The sequence below is a fragment of the Panicum virgatum genome, chromosome 9K, assembly GCF_016808335.1.
Source record: "Panicum virgatum strain AP13 chromosome 9K, P.virgatum_v5, whole genome shotgun sequence".
Classification (NCBI taxonomy): Eukaryota; Viridiplantae; Streptophyta; class Magnoliopsida; order Poales; family Poaceae; genus Panicum; species Panicum virgatum.
The window spans coordinates 47,749,911-47,768,896 of record NC_053144.1 but is presented as its reverse complement, the minus strand read 5'-3'; the positions used below and the strand labels follow the sequence as shown (position 1 = coordinate 47,768,896).

Here is an 18,986-nt window from a genome sequence, read left to right as displayed (position 1 = left end):
GCTTGGGTGCCACCACGTCCAAGTCGGCGTTGAGGTTACGGCCCTCAATGTTACGACGGCGCTCTCGCGCCCTCTCAACGGAGACGCGGGCATCCTCTCCCGCGCGCCGGTGGTTGAGCTCCGCCCGCAGGTCTTCTGTTCGTGCACCCCTCACGGTAGGGGAGCGTACGGACGCCGACACACCGCCCTGACGCTGGTGGTAAGGTACCACCGCGTTGCCGGGCGGAGGTCGTTGCCCAGTCCTTGCAGAACTGGGGGAGGCCTGAGCCAGGTGGAGGAGACGGTCAACGTCGTCCCGCCACTGCTTCAGGGCGTCTGGCGAGGCTGCCTCAGCCGGGGGGTTGCGAAGCAACTCCCTAGCCGCTGCCAGCGCTCCGCCGCTCGCAGCTTGTGAGGGGGCCCTTGATGGGCGCCCTGACTCTTGCCGGCGAGCAGCGCGCGCTGCCGCCGACGGTGGCTGCTCGGCAGGCACAGTTGCCCCTGGAGCAGGAACACGAGGGGCGTGTGGCGTGGAGGACGCCACACCCTCCGTCATCTCTACGTCGTCCACACGAACCATGGGGACGAAGAGGAGATGAACTGCGACCAGCTAAAGTCCCCCTACCTAGCGCGCCAAATGTCGTGGTGCTGCAACCACGGCCGGGTGGCGGAAGGCACCCACCCTAGCCCAGAGGGTGTGTACTCGGGGGTTAGCTAGTCCCAGATGGATCTCACTCAAGAACACGATGAACACAGCAAGATTTAGAGTGGTTCGGGCCGCCGGAGCGTAATACCCTACATCCACTGTGTGTTGTATTGCCTTCCCACGAGAGTGAGAGAGCTCACCAGGGCTGGTGTGTCCGGAGAGATTGAAGTCTGTAGTGCGCAGCGAGCGCCTCCCTTTTATATCTCAAGGGAGGCGCGTACATGGCTGTTGGGTCCCCGACAAGTGGGCCCAACGGTGTAGTATAAATTAACGCACTGTTCATACATCATGGCGTCGCAGGCAGCGGGGATCTCTCTCCTGGAATCCCTTGCCTGCTCCTGGTGTCCCTCGTTCATCATGTCCAGGCGCCGTCTTGTCGGGACGATGCCAGATGTAGCTAGTGGCGTCGCATGCCACGTAGCTGAACGGCTGTGTAGGGAGCGGCGTAGGCGGCATGATGGAAAAGTGTCGTGCCGTCGTATCCATTTAATGCTGCAGACGGGCTCTGCGCGGGCGCGGCACAGGCGGCCGCACTGTGCACCTTGGTAATACGCGGTGCACAGTGAGGCCTGACAAAGGCTGTCCCGCGTGCCGCGGCGACAGAGCACGCCTCAACCATTCGCATTAAATGCGGTGGGTGGGCGAGTCTCCTTGTGGAGGACTCGCGCACGAGCCCGCGCCCGTGCCTCCGGGACACGTGGCGGCTCCGGACCCCCACACGGTAAGGGGGGTCCGGATGGCGCAGGAGGTCCCGGACCCCTATGGGGGGTCCGAGGCCTCGGCTGTCAGCTCGGAGCTTTCCTTCCTTAGAGACACGTGGCGTCTCCGGACCCATCCCCAGACGGGGAACGGGTCCAGGGCCGTTGGCCTGGTGAGGAAAGAGCCTGACCGGTGGGGCCTGGCTACTCCGTCCTTACGCGTAGTTACGGATAACTACGCGGGTCCTGCCTTGCTGCAGTAAGAGTGGGTATCCCTGCTACAGAGTACCGACAGGATGCTGCATCGAACGAGGAAAACTCTCACCGCAACAAACATCAATGTTGCATGCGACATCACCGATCAACAAATGAAACATCAAGACTCAAATATTGCAGCATCTCAAAATTATGTGTGCAACATCCCACGCTAAAAACAAACGAAACATCAAGACACAATAATTGAAACATCTCAAAATCATGTCTACGACATCACAATGATGCGACGGGTTTCAGGGGAGGAAAAGGCATGGCGGTGACGGGCTTCAAGGCACGGTTGCGACGGCCTGTCCTGCGCGCACGCTGGCCCCGAGCTCGCCGCTGCCCGCGCAGGGCTCACCGCCAGCCTCGTGCGCCGCCTCCCCGGAGCTCCCTGACCCGCTTGCGTGCGCCGCCGGCGCAAGGCTTGTAGCCGGCCTCGTGCGCCGCCTGCGGGGCTCACCACATCGCCGACTAGGCGTCCTCAAGATAGCGCAGGGAGGAGGACGACCAGGTGCTGGGAGGAGGACGAGCGGGACAGAGATGGCTGCGGATGGAGAATGAAGAAGGCAAGAGAGAAGAACGCAGTCACGTGGTGGAGGAAAGGCCACAGCAAGAGAGAGAAGAACGCATCTACTACTACCTAAAAACAACGAAATGAGTCTGCCCTCTCCCGTGGTTCTCCCTCCCCCGTGGTTCTGCCCATCGCTGAAAACAACAAGCGCACGAAGCAAGCGGTTCCTCGACTAAAAAAAGACGAGCGGTTCCGGTTCCCCATCTCGCTCCCGCTCGCGCCGCCCTTGCCTCCCCATCTCGCTCGTCGATGCCGCCGGTCCGTCCCCTCGCACCGCCCTCGCCTCCCCGTCTCGCTCGCCGCCGCCACCGCTCCGCCGTCCCCCTCAACGGAAATGAGGAGGACGCCACGCCGCCGGTTCACACCCGCCTCCCTCCCCCTCATGACATTGGGACCCCTCGTGCCTCTACTCCCGCCGTCGCCTCCCCATCTCGCGAGCTGTCGCCGCCGCCGCTCCGCCGTTCCATATTTTAGCTCCAGATTCTATACAAATTAACCCTAATCCAATATTTGCATAAACAAACTATAGCAAACATGGTGGTGCAATCAAGAATAATTCAATATGTTCAACATTATATATATATAACTCACATTCTAACATTTTGCTACGATGCAGCAAAGAGATCAAGGCCCTCATAACCGCGAGACACGGCGAATCTATTCGATTTAACCTTGCAAGGTGGACCTAACCAACACGGCACGTATAAGCCCCGTCGAACCACACGCACCAACATTTCCCCTCCCCGACTCGAACTACAGGACCGCCCCACCATCATATGGTCAGCCGAGCTCAACGTGAGACCACCAAAAGTAATATATGCATCCCCGTTTCTCCGCGACTACTCAACCACCCCAGGAGGTGAGATGGAGTCCTGTACTTTCGAAGCAAGGCAGTACTCGGCTTACCGGTTTCGACTACCTCCTACTCTCGGCATGCGGTTAGTACAATTCAATCCCCGATCAGCACTGCCAACAACGACCGGTCCTTAGTCGACACAGATGGGACTAAGACACCCAGGAACCCTGTCATGCTGCCATTCCTATGTATCCTCATCATTTCCCGTCTGGTCTCAATTCTCCATTTATTCCATATCAAATTCGACATCTCATGTACTGTAATATAATTATATCTCATATCTCGCGAGTAACCGGAAATTACTCGACTTCTAAACATCATATATCTCGCGAGTGCAAGAGATCACTCGTCTTCTACCGAAAAACCATTAAGCATAGCACTTCTATCGTCCTATACATATTAGTATAACTCAAGGAATCCTAGGGATCATGCAACTAGGGTTCCAAACAATTCCTAAACCTAATGCACAATTAATAGTTACGTATATAGGTGTCATAATTTAAAATAATAGGATGTGCACCGGAGCTTGTCTGAGGGTAACACTAAGTCAGCGTTAATGTTATCAAGGCCTTAAGCCCTTCCGACCTTGGGTCGGGTCTTCGGTTGCCCCTTAGGGTACTTCCATCTTCTGGAGATGTCCACCGAACACCGTCTTGTGGTTCGGCTCCAACATCGCGTGCTTCACGTTCACGCATTGTACATCTAGCGCATCTACACGAGATGCATATGACATGAGAATGCAAATATGATATACAACAACTTAACAAGTCCCGAGTATAAACACTACTAGTTTGCACAATTTACACTTAACAATCCTAATGTAACCCGGAATATCCGGATTCCTATCCGGAATCTCCGGATTACCCGGAGTATCCGGGTTTCACAACATTTTCGCCCCCAAAACTGAAATTCTTGTTACGACATAACTAACCCATGAAAATCGAAACTCTTCTAAACCCTAGTAGAGTGACTCGTATGGAGATGATTGACCAAAAAGAAATCGCTTAAAACACCCTAGAATAACCAATCCATTTAGCCCTAGCTTTTGGTACCTTGAGTAAGCTTCCCTTGCAAGAAAACTCGAGAACGAAACCACGCCAAGGTGGAATACTTGGAGGAGAGGATCCCCCACGCCGATTGGAGCTCCCTTAGGCCTTGGAATGGATTTGGAAGGAAGGATTTAGGGTTTAGGGCCAAGGGGAAAGGGAGAGCTCGTGAGGGAGAGAGGAAAGGAGAGAAAACGGTATAATAACGTTTGGGAACAGTCACAAGACTCAAAACACGTGATATATAATTTTAGGTCCGGACTATCCGGGTGAAAATCCGGAGTTTCCGGGTTCAAACCCGGAGTATCCGGGTAAACCTAACAAAAGGGCAAACTACTGTGTATGCCACGGGGTGCAGCAGCGCGCGCGGCGCACGGAGCAGCGGAGAAAGGGCCGGGGAAAGGGGTGGGGAAGGTGGAGGAGCTCACCAGGAATCCATTCCCATGATCAATTTGTGTAGAGGAGAACCGAAGAAGCGAATCGACGCGAAGGGGCGGAGCTCGGGCGGCACTCCCATGGCGGTCGGCGATAGGGCCGTCGATTCCTGCCGGGGGAAGCTCGAGCGAGGCTCATGGAGGTGCGGCGGAGATGCGGGACATGGTTGGGAAGGTCCACGTAGAAGGGATCGACGAACGGCGGCCGGAGATGGCCGGGGCGCCGTCGGAGGCGAGCACAGCTCGGCTCGGCACGTCCCAAGCTGGAGGAGGAAAAAGGAAATGAGAGAGAAAAGAGTACAGGGCCGGGTATTTATAGACGCCCAACCACCTGGTCCGGAGTATCCGGACGTAATTCCGGAGTGTCCGGGCAGGTGCGGACTATCCGGACGTATTTCCGGACTATCCGGGCCCAATCAATTTCAAGGCGATAAAATCTAGATTGAGACGATTCTGATTTTTGAAAATGGTTCGAACCCTTTATTACAAATCGTTTTAAACGAAATTTCCTCGTCACCTAGGATAAATTACTAGCAAAATTTTATTTAATAGTTTTGTTCATGCAGGTTTAATATTAATGATCATGTATTATGACTAACTTTAATTACAGGTGATTAACACGCGGGTTGTTACAGAGGGTGCCGCGCCGCCACGCCCTCCCTGCCGCACCGCCGGTCCGCACCCTCCTCCCTCCCCCTACCCGAAGCCCATAGCCCGCCGGCGCCGGGAGGTCAGCTCCTCCACTTCTGTCGGGGAATTTGCTGTTCGTCTTCCTCTTGGGGCGAAAGAGGGATCCAGGTTGGTAGTTCTTCTACTGTTCCGACATTTTGAGAGGCCGCAGAAACGAGGACCCGAGGGAGGGTGCCACGCCGCCGGTCCGCACCCGCCTCCCTCCTCCTCATGACGCCAGGAGGACTCGAGGGAGGGCTCCGCGCCGCCACGCCCTCCCTGCCGCGTTGCCGGTCCGCACCCTCCTCCCTCCCCCCACCCGAAGCCCACAGCCTGCCGGCTCCGGGAGGGCGGCGCCTCCAAGCTCCTCCACTTCTGTCGGGTCCATTGTTGAATTCGTTGTCCGTCTTCCTCTTGGGGCGAAGGAGGGATCCTGGTTGCTAGTTCTTCTACTGTTCCGCTTCTGCACCGAAACAAACGTTCCATTTGATTTGTTCTAATTCAATTCACAGCTTGTCGTTTCGGATCGTTGGGCTTGGCGGCTTCCAGCTCGTTGTCGCCTTCAAGGACATCTGCAACGCATCAGCGAGGTACGTGGCCGGCGGCGGCCCAGTTGGGTTATTGGATTGGTTAGCCGGCCGGTCGGGGCTGATTGCTTGTTCTGATTTGTTCTAATTCTTGTTCTGATTGCTTATTGTATATCATTTTGTTTTCTATCAACAGGTTCAAGCAGTGGTCAACAAGTATGACATTCTTTTCATAGCAGAAGAGGTATTTAACACTTTCTATGAAATCAAACAATGTCCGCAATGCATGTGTTGTTGACTGTTAATTCATTCTAGGTCATTACTGCATTTGGAAGGTTGGGATCCATGTTTGGATCTGATTATTATAACATCAAACTGGATCTTGTTTCACTAGCTAAGATGAATTGTTCCGCACCACTGTATTCGTAAACAATTCTTACATAGAATGAGTCATGCCAATTTCATTTTAACAGGCTCTTTCAAATGCCTACGTACCCATCGGAGCAACTCTCTCTAGGCCAGAGATATCAGATGTGATTCATTCCCAGAGCAATAAGCTTGGTAAGTTAATGCTGATTTATGTCCTTGAATGATGAATGCTTTGCAAAAATGGCATCAGCAAAAGGGATATTCCTGGCCATGTCAGGCAGATTGCTTCAAAGTATCAGGATGGAATTAGGGCATTTGCTGACAGTCCAATTATCGGGAGGTGTGTATCTCTATTTCTGAATTGCCAAACCTACGCAGGGCTCAATTTCTTGTTCACATACATGACTATAGTGCTCCTGTACCACAGATATGTGGCTTAGGGATGATAATGGGAACTGAATTCACCAATAACAAGTTACCAACTGATCTATTCCCTGCTGAATGGGGTAAGTAAATGTAGCAGCTACTACACAGTGAAATTTAATAGAGTTAGGTCTTACTAATCCTGTTGCAACTTCCAGCTTGGTGGATAGATAAGTTTTTGGATTCTATCAGTTTGTTGTCAGTTTGCTTGATTTGCTAATTTCAGTGCATTTTTAGTATCCATTCTGTACATTGGAATCTTGATAGACTCGATGTTTCCATTGGGTGAATTGCAACTGCTCCCTTATATGTCTTCATCTGTTTTCTAGCATGTGACCCTCAACGCTGAAATTTTTGTATCATACAAGCAAAAGTGATAACCAATACCTGTTGCATTTGTGTAAATTAACATATTCTTATTTTTTCTTATCCAGTTAATATTGCTGCAATACATGTGATTGGATTATTCTATAGAGTCCATTTCTGGCAAATAAGGCAAGTAGGATATTTGATTGCTTTTGTAAGAACTGTTTGGCTATAGCAGTGTTCAAGGAATCACAATAGTGAGGTAGTGGCTAGATCTGCAAATTCAGATTTTGCAATAGAAGGAGCCAAGAAGGAGCCAAAGCAGTAACTCATTGCGCACTGTCCAGTAGTCTTCAATTTCAATAATCGCTAATTCTTTCTTACTATTACATAGTAATAATATAGCATGTTCATTATTGCCTCATGGTATTTCACATAGTCAATAATTATGTTTGTTGTTTGCGTGAAGTGTCACGTGGATTTCAGATTACTTATTTATGGAATTACTTATTTATGGATACAACGTATTTCTGCTGTTGAGGACAACAGAGTTATACACATATAGCTTTTCTCTCCTTTTGCTACTAGGTTGCGGGATTTTTGTTGTTTTCAATTATAAATCATATATTTTTATTGTTTCATTTGCATTAAGATTTGTCTTGGTATACTTTTTTTGTTCACTTTAAAAACTTTTTTGTTCATGTTAAATTTTTTGACTCCCGTAGCAACGCACGGACATTCAACTAGTTCCCATAAAGGAGAAAAGGTCACGTCATCTGATCTATATAACCTATATAGATGTACCCCACTAAGAGTCATTAACTCTATTTCTTTCAACATGCAAGCTATTCACGTCATATAGGAATCCACTACATTAGACGCCACGTCATCATCCACTAAGACCATCTATTTATTTATAACATCAATTTTTTGTGACTAATAGCATCCATGTATGCAACTTATTAGTCTTTGCGAGTTCCATGATACAAAATTTCTACATGGAGAATCAATCATTTAAGAGCCGTTCTCAACAAAATGAACATGTTTACATATACAATGTCATTAGCAAAATAATGTTTTTGTACAATTATCTTATTATTTCTATTTTCACATTTCAATTTAAAATTATGTTTAGAAAATTTTGGCAGCAACGGGCGCAGTATCACCTAGTTAATAGAACAGACGTGGACGTGTTGGCAGGTGGGCTTTAGGGTTTAGGCGTGGACGTGTTGGCAGGTGGCCCTGCGGCAGAGCCGTCCGACGATGCGCACATGCATCGGACGCACGACGTGTAGCATTATCCATAATAAAAATTTATAAATACTAGAATATTAAAATCTTTACCTATCTCTAAAGCGTGCAACGTTTCCTTCGTCCGTCACCTGTAGTTGGCGCTGATAGGTGGACCAGCACCCTGTTTCCTACACGAAGACGTACGCACGCACAATCGCGGAGGAAAAAACTAGCCTCGCACCCCTCGCCCTCCCGTCCTCCAGGCGATGCGATCCCGCCTGCTGCGCCCGAGTCTGCCTCCTCCAAACACAAGCCGGAAGCCTTGGATACAGGAAGAAAGTCAATGCAAGAACGTAACACATATTCATCAATATGTTATACCCAAGAACTCATGAGCAAAGGGAAGAGGACTCAGGATTTTTTAAAAAAAAACTATCGCAAGATCAAGAAACCTGCAGAAATCATCGATCGTGTGGGCAGAGATGTCGGGAGGTCATCATGCCGTCGACAAGGTCGCGCACGGGGCCGCTTGCTCCGTCCCTCGCCGCCGCATTGCCTGGCTCGAAGACCACATCACCATGACTTCACTGTGTTTCTTGCCGCAACGTGGGCGTACACATTATGTTCCTCTTCTTCCGGAGCTGCAGAAGGGCATTGGAGAGGAAGATGGCCCAGTGACTGCGGCTGGGGCAGCAGTGGGGAGGAGGGTAGATGAGAGACAAAGCGGTGAGTGGACTCAGAAAACGAGGAACAGAGGAGCAAGGTGACGGAGATGATAATACATGGCTGAGCGCAAAGACGGTGCAACGCTCCGTGACTCCGCGTGGCCTTCCCTCCACACGTCACCGCGTTGGGCCCGCCAGAGCTGCCAGCGAGAGCTTCCAGTTCGGTATTGTGCATGCATCAATAAAGTTCGTTTTCTGATCGTTCAACTGTGCTCAAGTTAAGTGCTAAGCAATTTTTATCAAGTTTGTTCGATCAAGTTTTCCAGAGAGAGAAAGTTGATATATTGTATTTCCTCAGTTCGTAACAGAACTACGAACTGCACCTAAGAGAGAGAGCGCGCGCGCGCAAGTTAGCAGGGATGGGGTATATATAAATCGTCAAGAACTTCCAAGTGAAGTTCAACAACAAAGATGCACCAAGATTGTTCTGCACAAGCAATAATTATTTTTAGCAAGTGGTCTTGACACGACGTTGGATTGCTTAAAGTTAATTGGTCATAGGATTAATGCCTGAAATAGTGAACAAGAACCGAGATTAAATTCCTCACACACCCACATGCTATCTTGTTGGCTCAACACAATCAGACTGTGAAGTATATGGTTGTGATTCTAATAATCTATCTTTGTGCTTTTCATGGAGTAAAAAGGATTAGCCAAAATATGTAGAGGTGCAGAAAAAAAAAGCAGGATAAAAAGTTAGCGGCCCAAATTTAAGGTCTTCAAGACAAGCATTATTATTTATTAAGTGTTAACCGTAGTAACGCACGGGCATTATCCTAGTAATTTATAATTTGGAATAGAGGGAGTATTGCGTTGAAGCAGTAATTTATAATTTGGAATAGAGGGAGTATTGCGTTGGAGCGGTGCTTATGAATTTTGGAACGGGCGACGGCGTGATCCACCCGCGCGCGCCTTGCCGCGGAGCTCACGCAATCCGTCCCGAAGCCCCGACCCCCTGCTTGTCGTCGTCACCGAGGGATCCGGGGATACCTACCAACGAGAACGAGCTAGTCGCAGCGGCGCAGGGCACGCGCACCGGGGAAACTCTGGCGTGGCTGCACGTATCATCGCCATCAACACGCGCCCGCGCGTCCGCCCACCCGCCGCGCATGGCGCGCCGCGTGCGTCCGCGGAGCCGCCCCGGCCGCTCTAGCTCGCGCGCGCCTCGTCCGAGCCCCTCTATATAGGCGCCCCGCCAGTGTGGAGATGGAGCCCCGTTTCGCCAGCAATACTTTGCTCTGCTCGCACGCACCCTGAACTTGAACACCCGGCCACACAGCGGAGCCCGGAGGAGCGGAGGGAGGCATGGGGTGCGACGGCAAGTGCGGGTGCTTGGTGGATAGATAAGTTTTTGGATTCTATCAGTTTGTTGTCAGTTTGCTTGATTTGCTAATTTCAGTGCATTTTTAGTAGGAATAAGTCCATTTTACCCCCGAACTACGAAACCAGGAATGGACAGTACCTGAAGTTTGAAAACCAGGCACACGACCCCCTCCCCACCCTGTTTTGCTCTGTTTTTCCCTTGTTTTGACCCAGTCGCCAGTCCACGTCAGCTTCCGCCTCCACGTCACGCCCCTACATGTCACGCCGACTCCACGTCGGATCGAGCCGCGGGTCAAAAATCCTTTCCCCCACCTCTCGCTCTCTCTCTCTCTCCCCCGTAGTCGCGCCGCCGTTCCCCTTCTGCAAGAACCCTAGCTCCGGCGGTGGGGGGACGAATCCCGGCCGTAGCCGCCGCTCCAGAAGAAGGCCGTGCGCAGCGCTGACCACCCGCCGCCCCTGTTGCAGCCGGTGAAGCTACAGCTGCTCGTGACGCTGCAGCCGCCGGTGATGTGGATTTGAAGGCCCCTGCATCGTCGTGACAGGTGCTTGTTCGCCTCGATTGATTGGCATTTGGGCTTTGAGGTGATAGATCTGGAGGGTAGAATGCATTCGGAATTGAATGCGTGGTGGCGTTGAGTTGATTTCATTTTCCATTGATTTTAGGTGCTAGGATGGATCCACTTTCCAAGTTGACAGTTAGATTTCATTTCCTCGGAGAGTTCATTAACCATGGCAAGAAGCTGAACTATGTGGGAGGTAGGGAAGCAATGAGATGCATTGACAGAGACCTAGTGTCGTTGCCTGAGATTGTAGGACACTTGAAGGACCACTGCAAGGTTGAGGAGGGGTCGATGCTGCATTGGTTGTTTCCTTGTGCAAAGTTAAGCAAAGGGCTTAGGGCACTGATTGATGATAAGGCATGCCTGGATATGGCTGATTGTATCACAGATGGAGGTGTAGCTGATATATATGTAGAGCATGGTGTGGAAGGTAGTGATGATGCACAAGATGATGCAGATTATAACCAAGAGAAAGAGATGGAGGTTGGCAGTGAGGCAGGCAAATCAGATAGTGATGATGCAGTGCAAGTTATTGGCTGCAAGAAGGTGACCAGCAGTAAATCTTCCCCCAAAGATTATGGAAAAGATATAGCCAAGCTGAAGAAGTTTTATGGGTCCATAAGTGGTGAGAAGTCTACATGCAGCAAGAGGTTAGATTTGTCAGCAAAGATGAATGCAGGAGAGTTCAGTTCTAGTACCATGATAGACAAGATAGTAGCTGAAGGAGGCAGTTCATCTGATAGTGATTTTTTACCTAGTGATGATAGTTGTTCTGAGGTTGATGAGGAAGCTGAACAAATTATGAATAGATTCAAGGAGTACAAGAGGAATTGCAAAAAAGGTCAAATACCAACTTTGGATGACCTTGATTTCTGTGGAAAGGTTCTTGTAACTCATGGTGAGATGGGAGCAACACATGATGGGAATGAGACTCCTTATGCTGACAGTAGTGATGGTGAGGAGGAGTCATTTGATGAGCTAGGCAGTGATGGAGAAATTGTGAGCCACAATAATGAGTTTCCTAGGTATAAGGATAAAGGTCCTAGGTTTGTTTTATGTTTGGGGATGAAATTTGCAGAGAAGAAGGAATTCAAAAATGCAGTGACCAAGTATACATTGGATTCAAGAAAGGTTATCAACTTTGTTAAGGATGAAGGGTATAGAGTTAGGGCTAAATGTGACTGGCCAACATGCCCTTGGGTTTGTCTGCTGTCAACCAACATAAGAATTGAGGGCTGGCAGATTAGCACTTTCACTGATGAGCATACTTGTCCTGATAGAAGAGACAACAAATTGGTGACAGCAAAGAGGATAGCTGACAAGTATGACAGAAGAATTAGAGCAAACCCTCATTGAGATTTGCTACAAATATAGACTACAATTCAGGAAGATATGTTTGTTTGCAGATGTTAGCATATCCAAGATAAAAAGAGCCAAGTCTATTATAATGGATAGGATGTATAACTGTACTAGGGGAGAGTACAGTAGAGTGTTTGACTATCAATTAGAGTTGATGAGGAGTAACCCAGGGAGCACTGTCATTGTCAAACTTGATACTGATGAACCTGAATCAACATTTCAAAGATTTTGTGTGTGCTTGGATGCATTGAAGAAATGTTTCAAGGTTGGATGGCTGTTTTTTCGAGGGTGCAGGGGCAAGGACTGCCGGTGCGCGTCGGCGAGCGGCGGCGGGCAGCGGGAGCAGCACGCGACGTGCACCTGCGGGGAGCACTGCGAGTGCAGCCCCTGCACGTGCGGGCGGGCCACGCTGCCGTCCGGCCGGGAGAACAGGAGGGCCAACTGCTCCTGCGGGCCCTCCTGCAACTGCCCCTCCTGCAGCGCCACGGCCTGATCCATCCATGCCATGCGCGGCCCGCCCGAAGCTGGGGAGCTCTCGTCTGGTAGAGTCGCCCCGTCTAGACACGCTCCAGCTGGAGCTGGAAGCTCGCATGTAGTTTGCATCTCGTAGCGTTAAAAGGGTAATAAAGGGAACTCGGCATCAGGCCATGCGGCGTGGTGGTGGGACGAGGCTCCGCTGCAGTTACGTCCCCCGCAGTTGAGTCACTGCGTGTGGGGCCTGCACGCGGTGGGGCCCACGTGGCAGTGACCCAACTGCAGGGGATGTTACTGCAGCGGATCCGGTTCCGTGGTGGTGTGCTACTACTGTAAGAGAGGACTGAAGTCAGCATGTAAATTATATAGCATATAAGTTTGTAAACACGTGTGAGAACATGGAATAAATGAAGAAAAAAAACTGCACCTGAACATGGTGATCTTGGCGCATCAACGAATACGGTCACCATGCGTCCATGCCCCTCGGGACTAGGGAGCTCCGCCACAGCCCACAATGATCATCGTTAGTCTCTCGCATGCGCCTTCGACCATGAGACCAGGTCGCAGAGAACGAAGGCTTTTGAACCGATAACCATCCGTCCGAAAAGGATAAGCTCGTACACCAACAGGACGATGTAACCCACCAACGCGACTGTCTGCACTCACCGTCAATCCCGGATCATTGATTCATTTCCCAGGACATGGAAGCAGCCAGTATTGGCTGCGACTTCGTGGAGCCATATCCTGGAGTCGCTTCCTAGGTCAGCAACTTCAGTGACAACTGACAAATCGTTCTGTAATATACCTCCTTATTGAAACCCCCAAACACTGGTAATTCCTCATGGATAACTCTACACTACAGCCATCATTACAAAACCCATAGCTGACATGTCAACATCGACATATATAAAACATACGGGAAATCCGTATGCCACAGTGATCAACACTGCAATGCATCATCTCATTTTCCATTGAAAACCACCGGTTGAATCAGATAGATGGATAGATGAGGAATCAACAGTTGGAAAGACTACAGGCATATTCTATGGGGCAACATCCGATCGATATGTATGCTCTGTTTTCAAGGCGTCGCCTAGGCAGTGGCAGCTCACCTTGCTTAAGGTCTCGCCTTAGCCCGCCTAGGCATCGCCTAGGCGATAAGGCGGTGGTGGATCGCCTCGCCTCGCCTTACCGCTTTAAAAACATAGTATGTATGTACACCAATCCAAATTGCAAATACAACACTGTAAAGACACGACGACGACCATGTATGGCAAAGTTAATGGCTGGCTGACTTCTTTTTTATTTTGTTTTCCGGACTGTGGACACCGCCTTCAAATTCTGGGCTCAAAAAACAGTAACCCAGACACTCCTGCAGATGCGCGAAATTTTGAGCAGCGTCTGACTCGCTTTAGCTACTGGCCAAGATTCCCAAGGAGGCGCTCCACCGCGGCATGTACATTCCCAGCAGTAGCAACCAGTGCTTGGATGTTCTCTGCATTGTCAATGAAACCCATTTCTCGGAGCTGAGTAAGCTGTGTTGCATAGAGCTCCTCCGGCGGCACTGAAATGAGATCATTCTTAATTATTACAAACCAAGAAACAATCATCGATATATAAGCACGCAAAGTTTTTCAGTAATAGTCTACTCACCGTTGGAATTATTTGGAACACCAAGGCCACCTCCTGATCCAAGCCCGCTGAGCATACTCATCAAGGTGTCAAGGCTAGGGTTTCCTTGCATACCTGAAAATATATCATTGCAAGTGCTCAACTTGAGTACTCACACAATTTATCTAGCAAGAATGCACAGCTGCAATCTAAAAATTGCTCTAGAATGGGGAACTCATTGCTAGAGTACTCACACAATTTATCTAGCAAGAATGCACAGCTGCAATCTAAAATTGCTCTAGAATGGGGAACTCATTGCGGTTAGCCTGAAACTGGCCTGAATGTTCCCCTTCACTTCACTATTTGGATGGTACAGTAAAGGAACTGTAAAGTAGCACATGCATGTCCAGCACTTCAGAAATTGACTTGAATGGTTCCAGTGTTTCCAGAGTGGCGATATAAAGAACTAGGGAACTTTCATATGTTTCCCAGTCATCGTATCCATTTGAGTGCAACAGTTTAGTCATATCCAAACTAATTCAATTTCAGTATATTCAAGCAATGCCTGATAAGAGAACTTGAATGGGACTGTTGGGATAAATGTTTCTGGAAACCTAATGCACTCAAGTTACCTCAGCAGTTTGGCAGTAAGTATGAAACGATCAAATGGTAATCGGTAATAGTTCTCATGCTAAAATTTATGGCTTAACTCATGGCATGACTGAAACCTTGAGGAATAGAATCAATCAAGCACCAAATGCAGAGCAAAGCAATAGTTACTGCACAGGTAAAACAACACTAACAAACATTCATACCGAACATGACATAGCAACATACAAATCCAAGTGAAAGAAAACATAGTGGGCAAAAGTAACTGGGAATTTACCTGTGGCGCTGCCCAAACTGTTGCCATCCCTGAATCAAATCAAAAAATTAAAATGTAACTCCAAAAACATAATAATGGCACTGCTCAATTTCTATTTCAAAAACACTCACTGGCTAGGTGGTTGTTGACCAAGCTGTCCTAATAAGCTCTGCTGAAATGAGAGTAATTGCTGAAAGAAAGGGCAAAACATTTAGGCTTGGTAACAGATGGAAGTAGTTAATGTCTTGTATGATTGTATCATAAAAAGTACCTGCAAAGTCTCTGGCGATGTCAACTGGCGAAGAAATTCTGGATTCTGAAACATTTCCCTCAGCTGAGTGTTTGATTCCATCAGGTTGCGTGCATTCGGGTTGAAGTTAAGCAACTGTGGACAAGGAGAGATTACAAAACGACCCAATGCTAGGATTCCACCATCTAGAAAAGAACATAAGAAATTTAATGTGTGATCAAGTTGAACACTACTGTACCTGGTTCATGGTCTGTGGATCAGACATAATGCTCTGCATCATCTGCATCATTGCGGGGTTTTGCAACATCTGATTAAGAAAAGAAGCATCAGGTGAACCACCAAGCATACTCCCAAGATCTGCTGATCCCAACCCTCCTAGACCACCAGCAGCACCAGATCTTTGACTGCCAGCAAGACCACCGAGCAAACTGCTCAAATCTGGTGAACCCAACCCTCCCAGGCCACCAGTGGCACCAGTTCTTGCATTGCTAGTAGGACCAGACCGTGCTGCTCCTTGTGCACCCCCAGCTGGTGATTTTAGTAGGCAAACAAAATATAGTACCACATGTCAACATCAATACGAAAATCCTCAAAAAAAACAGAGACATCCAAAACTGAATTATTCAAAACCTACCATTGGTGCTCCAGGGATTTGGAAGTGGATTAGTATTTGGAGCAGGGGTTCCTGTTGTTGACTCGGAACCAGGAATTGGAGCATTTGTTGCAGGTTGACCAGGTTGGTTAGACCCCTGATTGCCAAGAAGAGCTGCAAATGGGTTTGACGCTGTGTTGCCTTCCCCACCCATTGTTGTTGCATTTAGGAAAGGCTCCTGGACAGTTTCATACATGCGTCGGAGCATATTAAACCCTTCAGGAGAAGATTCAATGTTGCTCATAGCTCTGTCCGTGTTCCGCATCATCTCTCTCATGATTTCAGGGTTTCTAGCAGCTTCGAGAGTTTGGCGGAGGACACTTGGGTCATTGAGCACATGGGCAAGATCTGGATTCCGATCCATGATCTCGCGCAGCTGTGGGTTGCTCATGATCATATTGCGTATTAAATCTGGGTTGTTCATGAGATTTTGCATTGCTGGCATATTCATTATCTCCCTCATCAAGTTTGGATTCTGGCTTAAATGCTGCTCAACTTGTTCTAATTCTGGAAATCCTGCCCCAAATAAACCTGATGGCCTGCCACTTCTTGGAGCACCAACACCTGGAAATAGACCTCCCAGGCCACCTGCTGGGCCACTGCTAGGAGTAGATGAAGCAAGGGGACTGGCAGCAGCAGGTGCACCTGATGCAGCCGGTGAGGCAACACCACGCACCAAGTGAATTGTGTGATCTGTCTCAACACCTACAACATATAAGAAGCATGTGCAAAATGATTAATAATTCCAGTATTTAAATTGTACATGATAAACTGACAAAGAAAGAAAGCGATTGTTCCTAGATCTGATACAAACAAAACCAAGAGAATACCCAGTTAGGATACCTACAGAATTTATATATGTGGGGAAGGCAATCATCTTGTGAGTATCCCATAAATTTATAGTATCATTAAAATGAAGTTACCACCACATACAGCGGCTACTGCAATACAATAATAAATCTGTACTATAGCACTATAAAGCAGTATGGCTTAATTACACTGAACGGCACAATCATATAGTGCAAAATTGTCACATTAGTACATTACATCCTATATGATAAAAAGTATATGGCAGAGACATTCACTGGGGTGATATCAACCCCTCATTTAGTTTTTAAAATTAGCACTTGAACAATCAACTGCGGGATGCATCAGATAATCGAAGCCAATTATTTTTTCGTTGCCATGACCAACAAACCAAATAACTTTCAGGTAAGTTGAGAACTTTACAGAAATATAATGACAGTATATTTATTTACTACGCAGGCCTATGGCAAAAAAAATATTTTGAACTCACCATACTAGATTGGTGTCAATAGCTTCTATTTACAACCACATAAAAATATAAAATATACAAGTGAATCAAGGGTCATACATGTTTCCTATGAATACACGCCAAGACATGCACAACCAACAATTCTGGAAAGTCTGCATAACATTTGGAATTATATGCAAATCGTGACAAAAGAAGCTGCCTTCTACTTCATCTAATCCTAGGCTGTAATAATATCGATCAAGTTAACGGTTTTACGTTATGATCGGTCACTACACAGCATCTAAGTTAACACCTTGGCGGTATATGTTACTTACATCACCGAATCAAACGTGCCTGCTAGCACAATACACAGTAAATCTACTACGTGCTAGCACGCATAGCAAGGGGAAAAAAACAAATGCAGAATCTAGCCACCATTAATACTCTACAAGCACAGGCATTTCGCCGAGAACCCGAAGCACGCATAATTCACAACCCCACCACCGAAGTCATGCGCGGAACCAGCCAATCCCACCCTACAAGGCTAAATCGCGAGCTACTTTACTCTACCCAAGGTGATTCGGCGTGGGCACGAACCGTAGCTTTCTAGGGTTTGCTCGTCCTTGAGGATGCGGCCCTTGTAGATCAGGCGCTGCTGCGGCGCCGGCACGTCGCAGCTCCCGGCCACGACCTCCTTGAACGCGCCCACCGTGGCGGCCAGGTCCGCCTGCACCGTGAACTTGGAGCCGTTCGCGCACCGGATGTGCAGCGTCGCCCCCGCCGCTGCCGACGCCTCCCCCGCGGCGGCAGGCGGGGACTCGCCGCTCCCGGCGCCTTCGCCTCCGCTCGCCATGGACTCGAGACCTTGCTCCGATCCGGTCGGCGTCGGCGGCCGCGGCTCCGATTGGGGTTTGGCGTGTGCGCGTGGAGCTGCGAGGTCTCTCCTCTCTTTTTTTTTCCCTCCCCTGTTCCCCTCTGCTTGCAAGGAAAGAACAACCGAAGAAGAACCAACAGTGTGTGTCTCTGCGGGGTGGGGCTGGGGAGGGGGCCGTGGACCGGGCGCGTGATGGTCGGTGTGAAGAAGGTTCTAGGCCTAGGCTTGGCGTGAAGAGGTTTGTGTCTCTGTAGAGTGTAGAGTCACAGTTTTTTTTTCTTTCGAAGGACCTAGTGTAGAGTCACAGTGACCGGGAAGGTTCCTCTTCCTCCTTCCTTTCGTGGAACGGGTCCATAGACTTCGGCATCTCGAGGTGTTTTGAGTATGGTTTTTTGCGGGTATGATCCTTGGAATCTACAGGGTGGTTCTTGGTATGTGCACTGTGCTAACCGAAAAAGATTAATGGTTGATGAACGTTATGAAGAGAAACCACTGAGCATAGGCTTTTCAATTTCTGAACAAGAGTTTGAGCTCCCAACATGACAATAGTTGGCTATCAACAACAACAATGTTAATCTCCTTCAATTCTAGTGTAGCACGAAGAAACAACGTGCAAAAGGATCCAGCAACTGACATACAAGAACCCAACTCAAGTTATTCATCCCAAATTTCCCAATGCCCGAGCTGGATTTTCTTCTTAACGTAGCTATAGCATTAAAAACAAACACAACAAAATGGATTTTAGTGGTGGTGGTCGATGACATCAGCAATAAGTATCCCAGCCACGAAATCAAGGACGAGCTAGCTGGGGTCAATAAGATGGGGCTAGAAAGAGTAAAGATTTAAAAATATATATAATCGACCTAGCATAGAAGGAAGTCACATAGAGCGATCTCTATCAACATATCTCTAGCATGTCAAACTATCTATTTGTAAAATCCTAAATTGTGAGTAATAATTTCG

The 18,986-nt window shown here is 48.6% G+C and overlaps 3 protein-coding genes across 3 annotated transcripts; 2 read left to right on the top strand and 1 right to left on the bottom strand.

Annotated features, from left to right (window-relative positions):
• Positions 1-5,175: 5,175 nt before the first annotated feature.
• On the top strand, positions 5,176-7,325 carry LOC120651818 (the record flags this gene model as incomplete). The annotated part of the gene is made up of 7 exons (XM_039929450.1): positions 5,176-5,346; positions 5,730-5,807; positions 5,941-5,988; positions 6,218-6,305; positions 6,391-6,453; positions 6,541-6,619; positions 6,971-7,325. Coding segments are annotated over 6 exons (480 nt in total), but the record flags the coding sequence as incomplete, so codon positions are not given.
• A 2,824-nt stretch (positions 7,326-10,149) lies between these two features.
• On the top strand, positions 10,150-12,338 carry LOC120651817. Its single transcript, XM_039929449.1, has 2 exons — positions 10,150-10,665; positions 10,787-12,338. The coding sequence occupies exon 2, from the start codon at positions 10,795-10,797 to the stop codon at positions 12,037-12,039; it is 1,245 nt and encodes a 414-aa protein (XP_039785383.1). The 5' UTR covers positions 10,150-10,665; positions 10,787-10,794; the 3' UTR covers positions 12,040-12,338.
• A 1,092-nt stretch (positions 12,339-13,430) lies between these two features.
• Positions 13,431-18,183, bottom strand: LOC120651816 (ubiquitin domain-containing protein DSK2a-like). Its single transcript, XM_039929448.1, has 8 exons — positions 17,747-18,183; positions 15,877-16,599; positions 15,481-15,770; positions 15,264-15,377; positions 15,124-15,182; positions 15,014-15,042; positions 14,170-14,262; positions 13,431-14,080 (listed from the first exon to the last, which is right to left on the bottom strand). Exons 1-8 carry the CDS (start codon positions 18,000-18,002, stop codon positions 13,932-13,934), a joined length of 1,713 nt encoding a protein of 570 aa, XP_039785382.1. The 5' UTR covers positions 18,003-18,183; the 3' UTR covers positions 13,431-13,931.
• Between the last annotated feature and the right edge of the window lie 803 nt (positions 18,184-18,986).

What these genes read in the sequence shown, in the direction of transcription:
- LOC120651817 (XM_039929449.1), top strand. Translation starts at nt 10,795, where the DNA reads ATGGATCCACTTTCCAAGTTGACAGTTAGATTTCATTTCCTCGGAGAG.
- LOC120651816 (XM_039929448.1), bottom strand. Translation starts at nt 18,002, where the DNA reads ATGGCGAGCGGAGGCGAAGGCGCCGGGAGCGGCGAGTCCCCGCCTGCC. An exon ending in ATCCACAGACCATGAACCAG is followed by an intron (nt 15,378 to 15,480) that starts GTACAGTAGTGT and finishes CCTTGTCCACAG; the next exon opens with TTGCTTAACTTCAACCCGAA. An exon ending in TGTTCCAAATAATTCCAACG is followed by an intron (nt 14,081 to 14,169) that starts GTGAGTAGACTA and finishes ATCTCATTTCAG; the next exon opens with TGCCGCCGGAGGAGCTCTAT.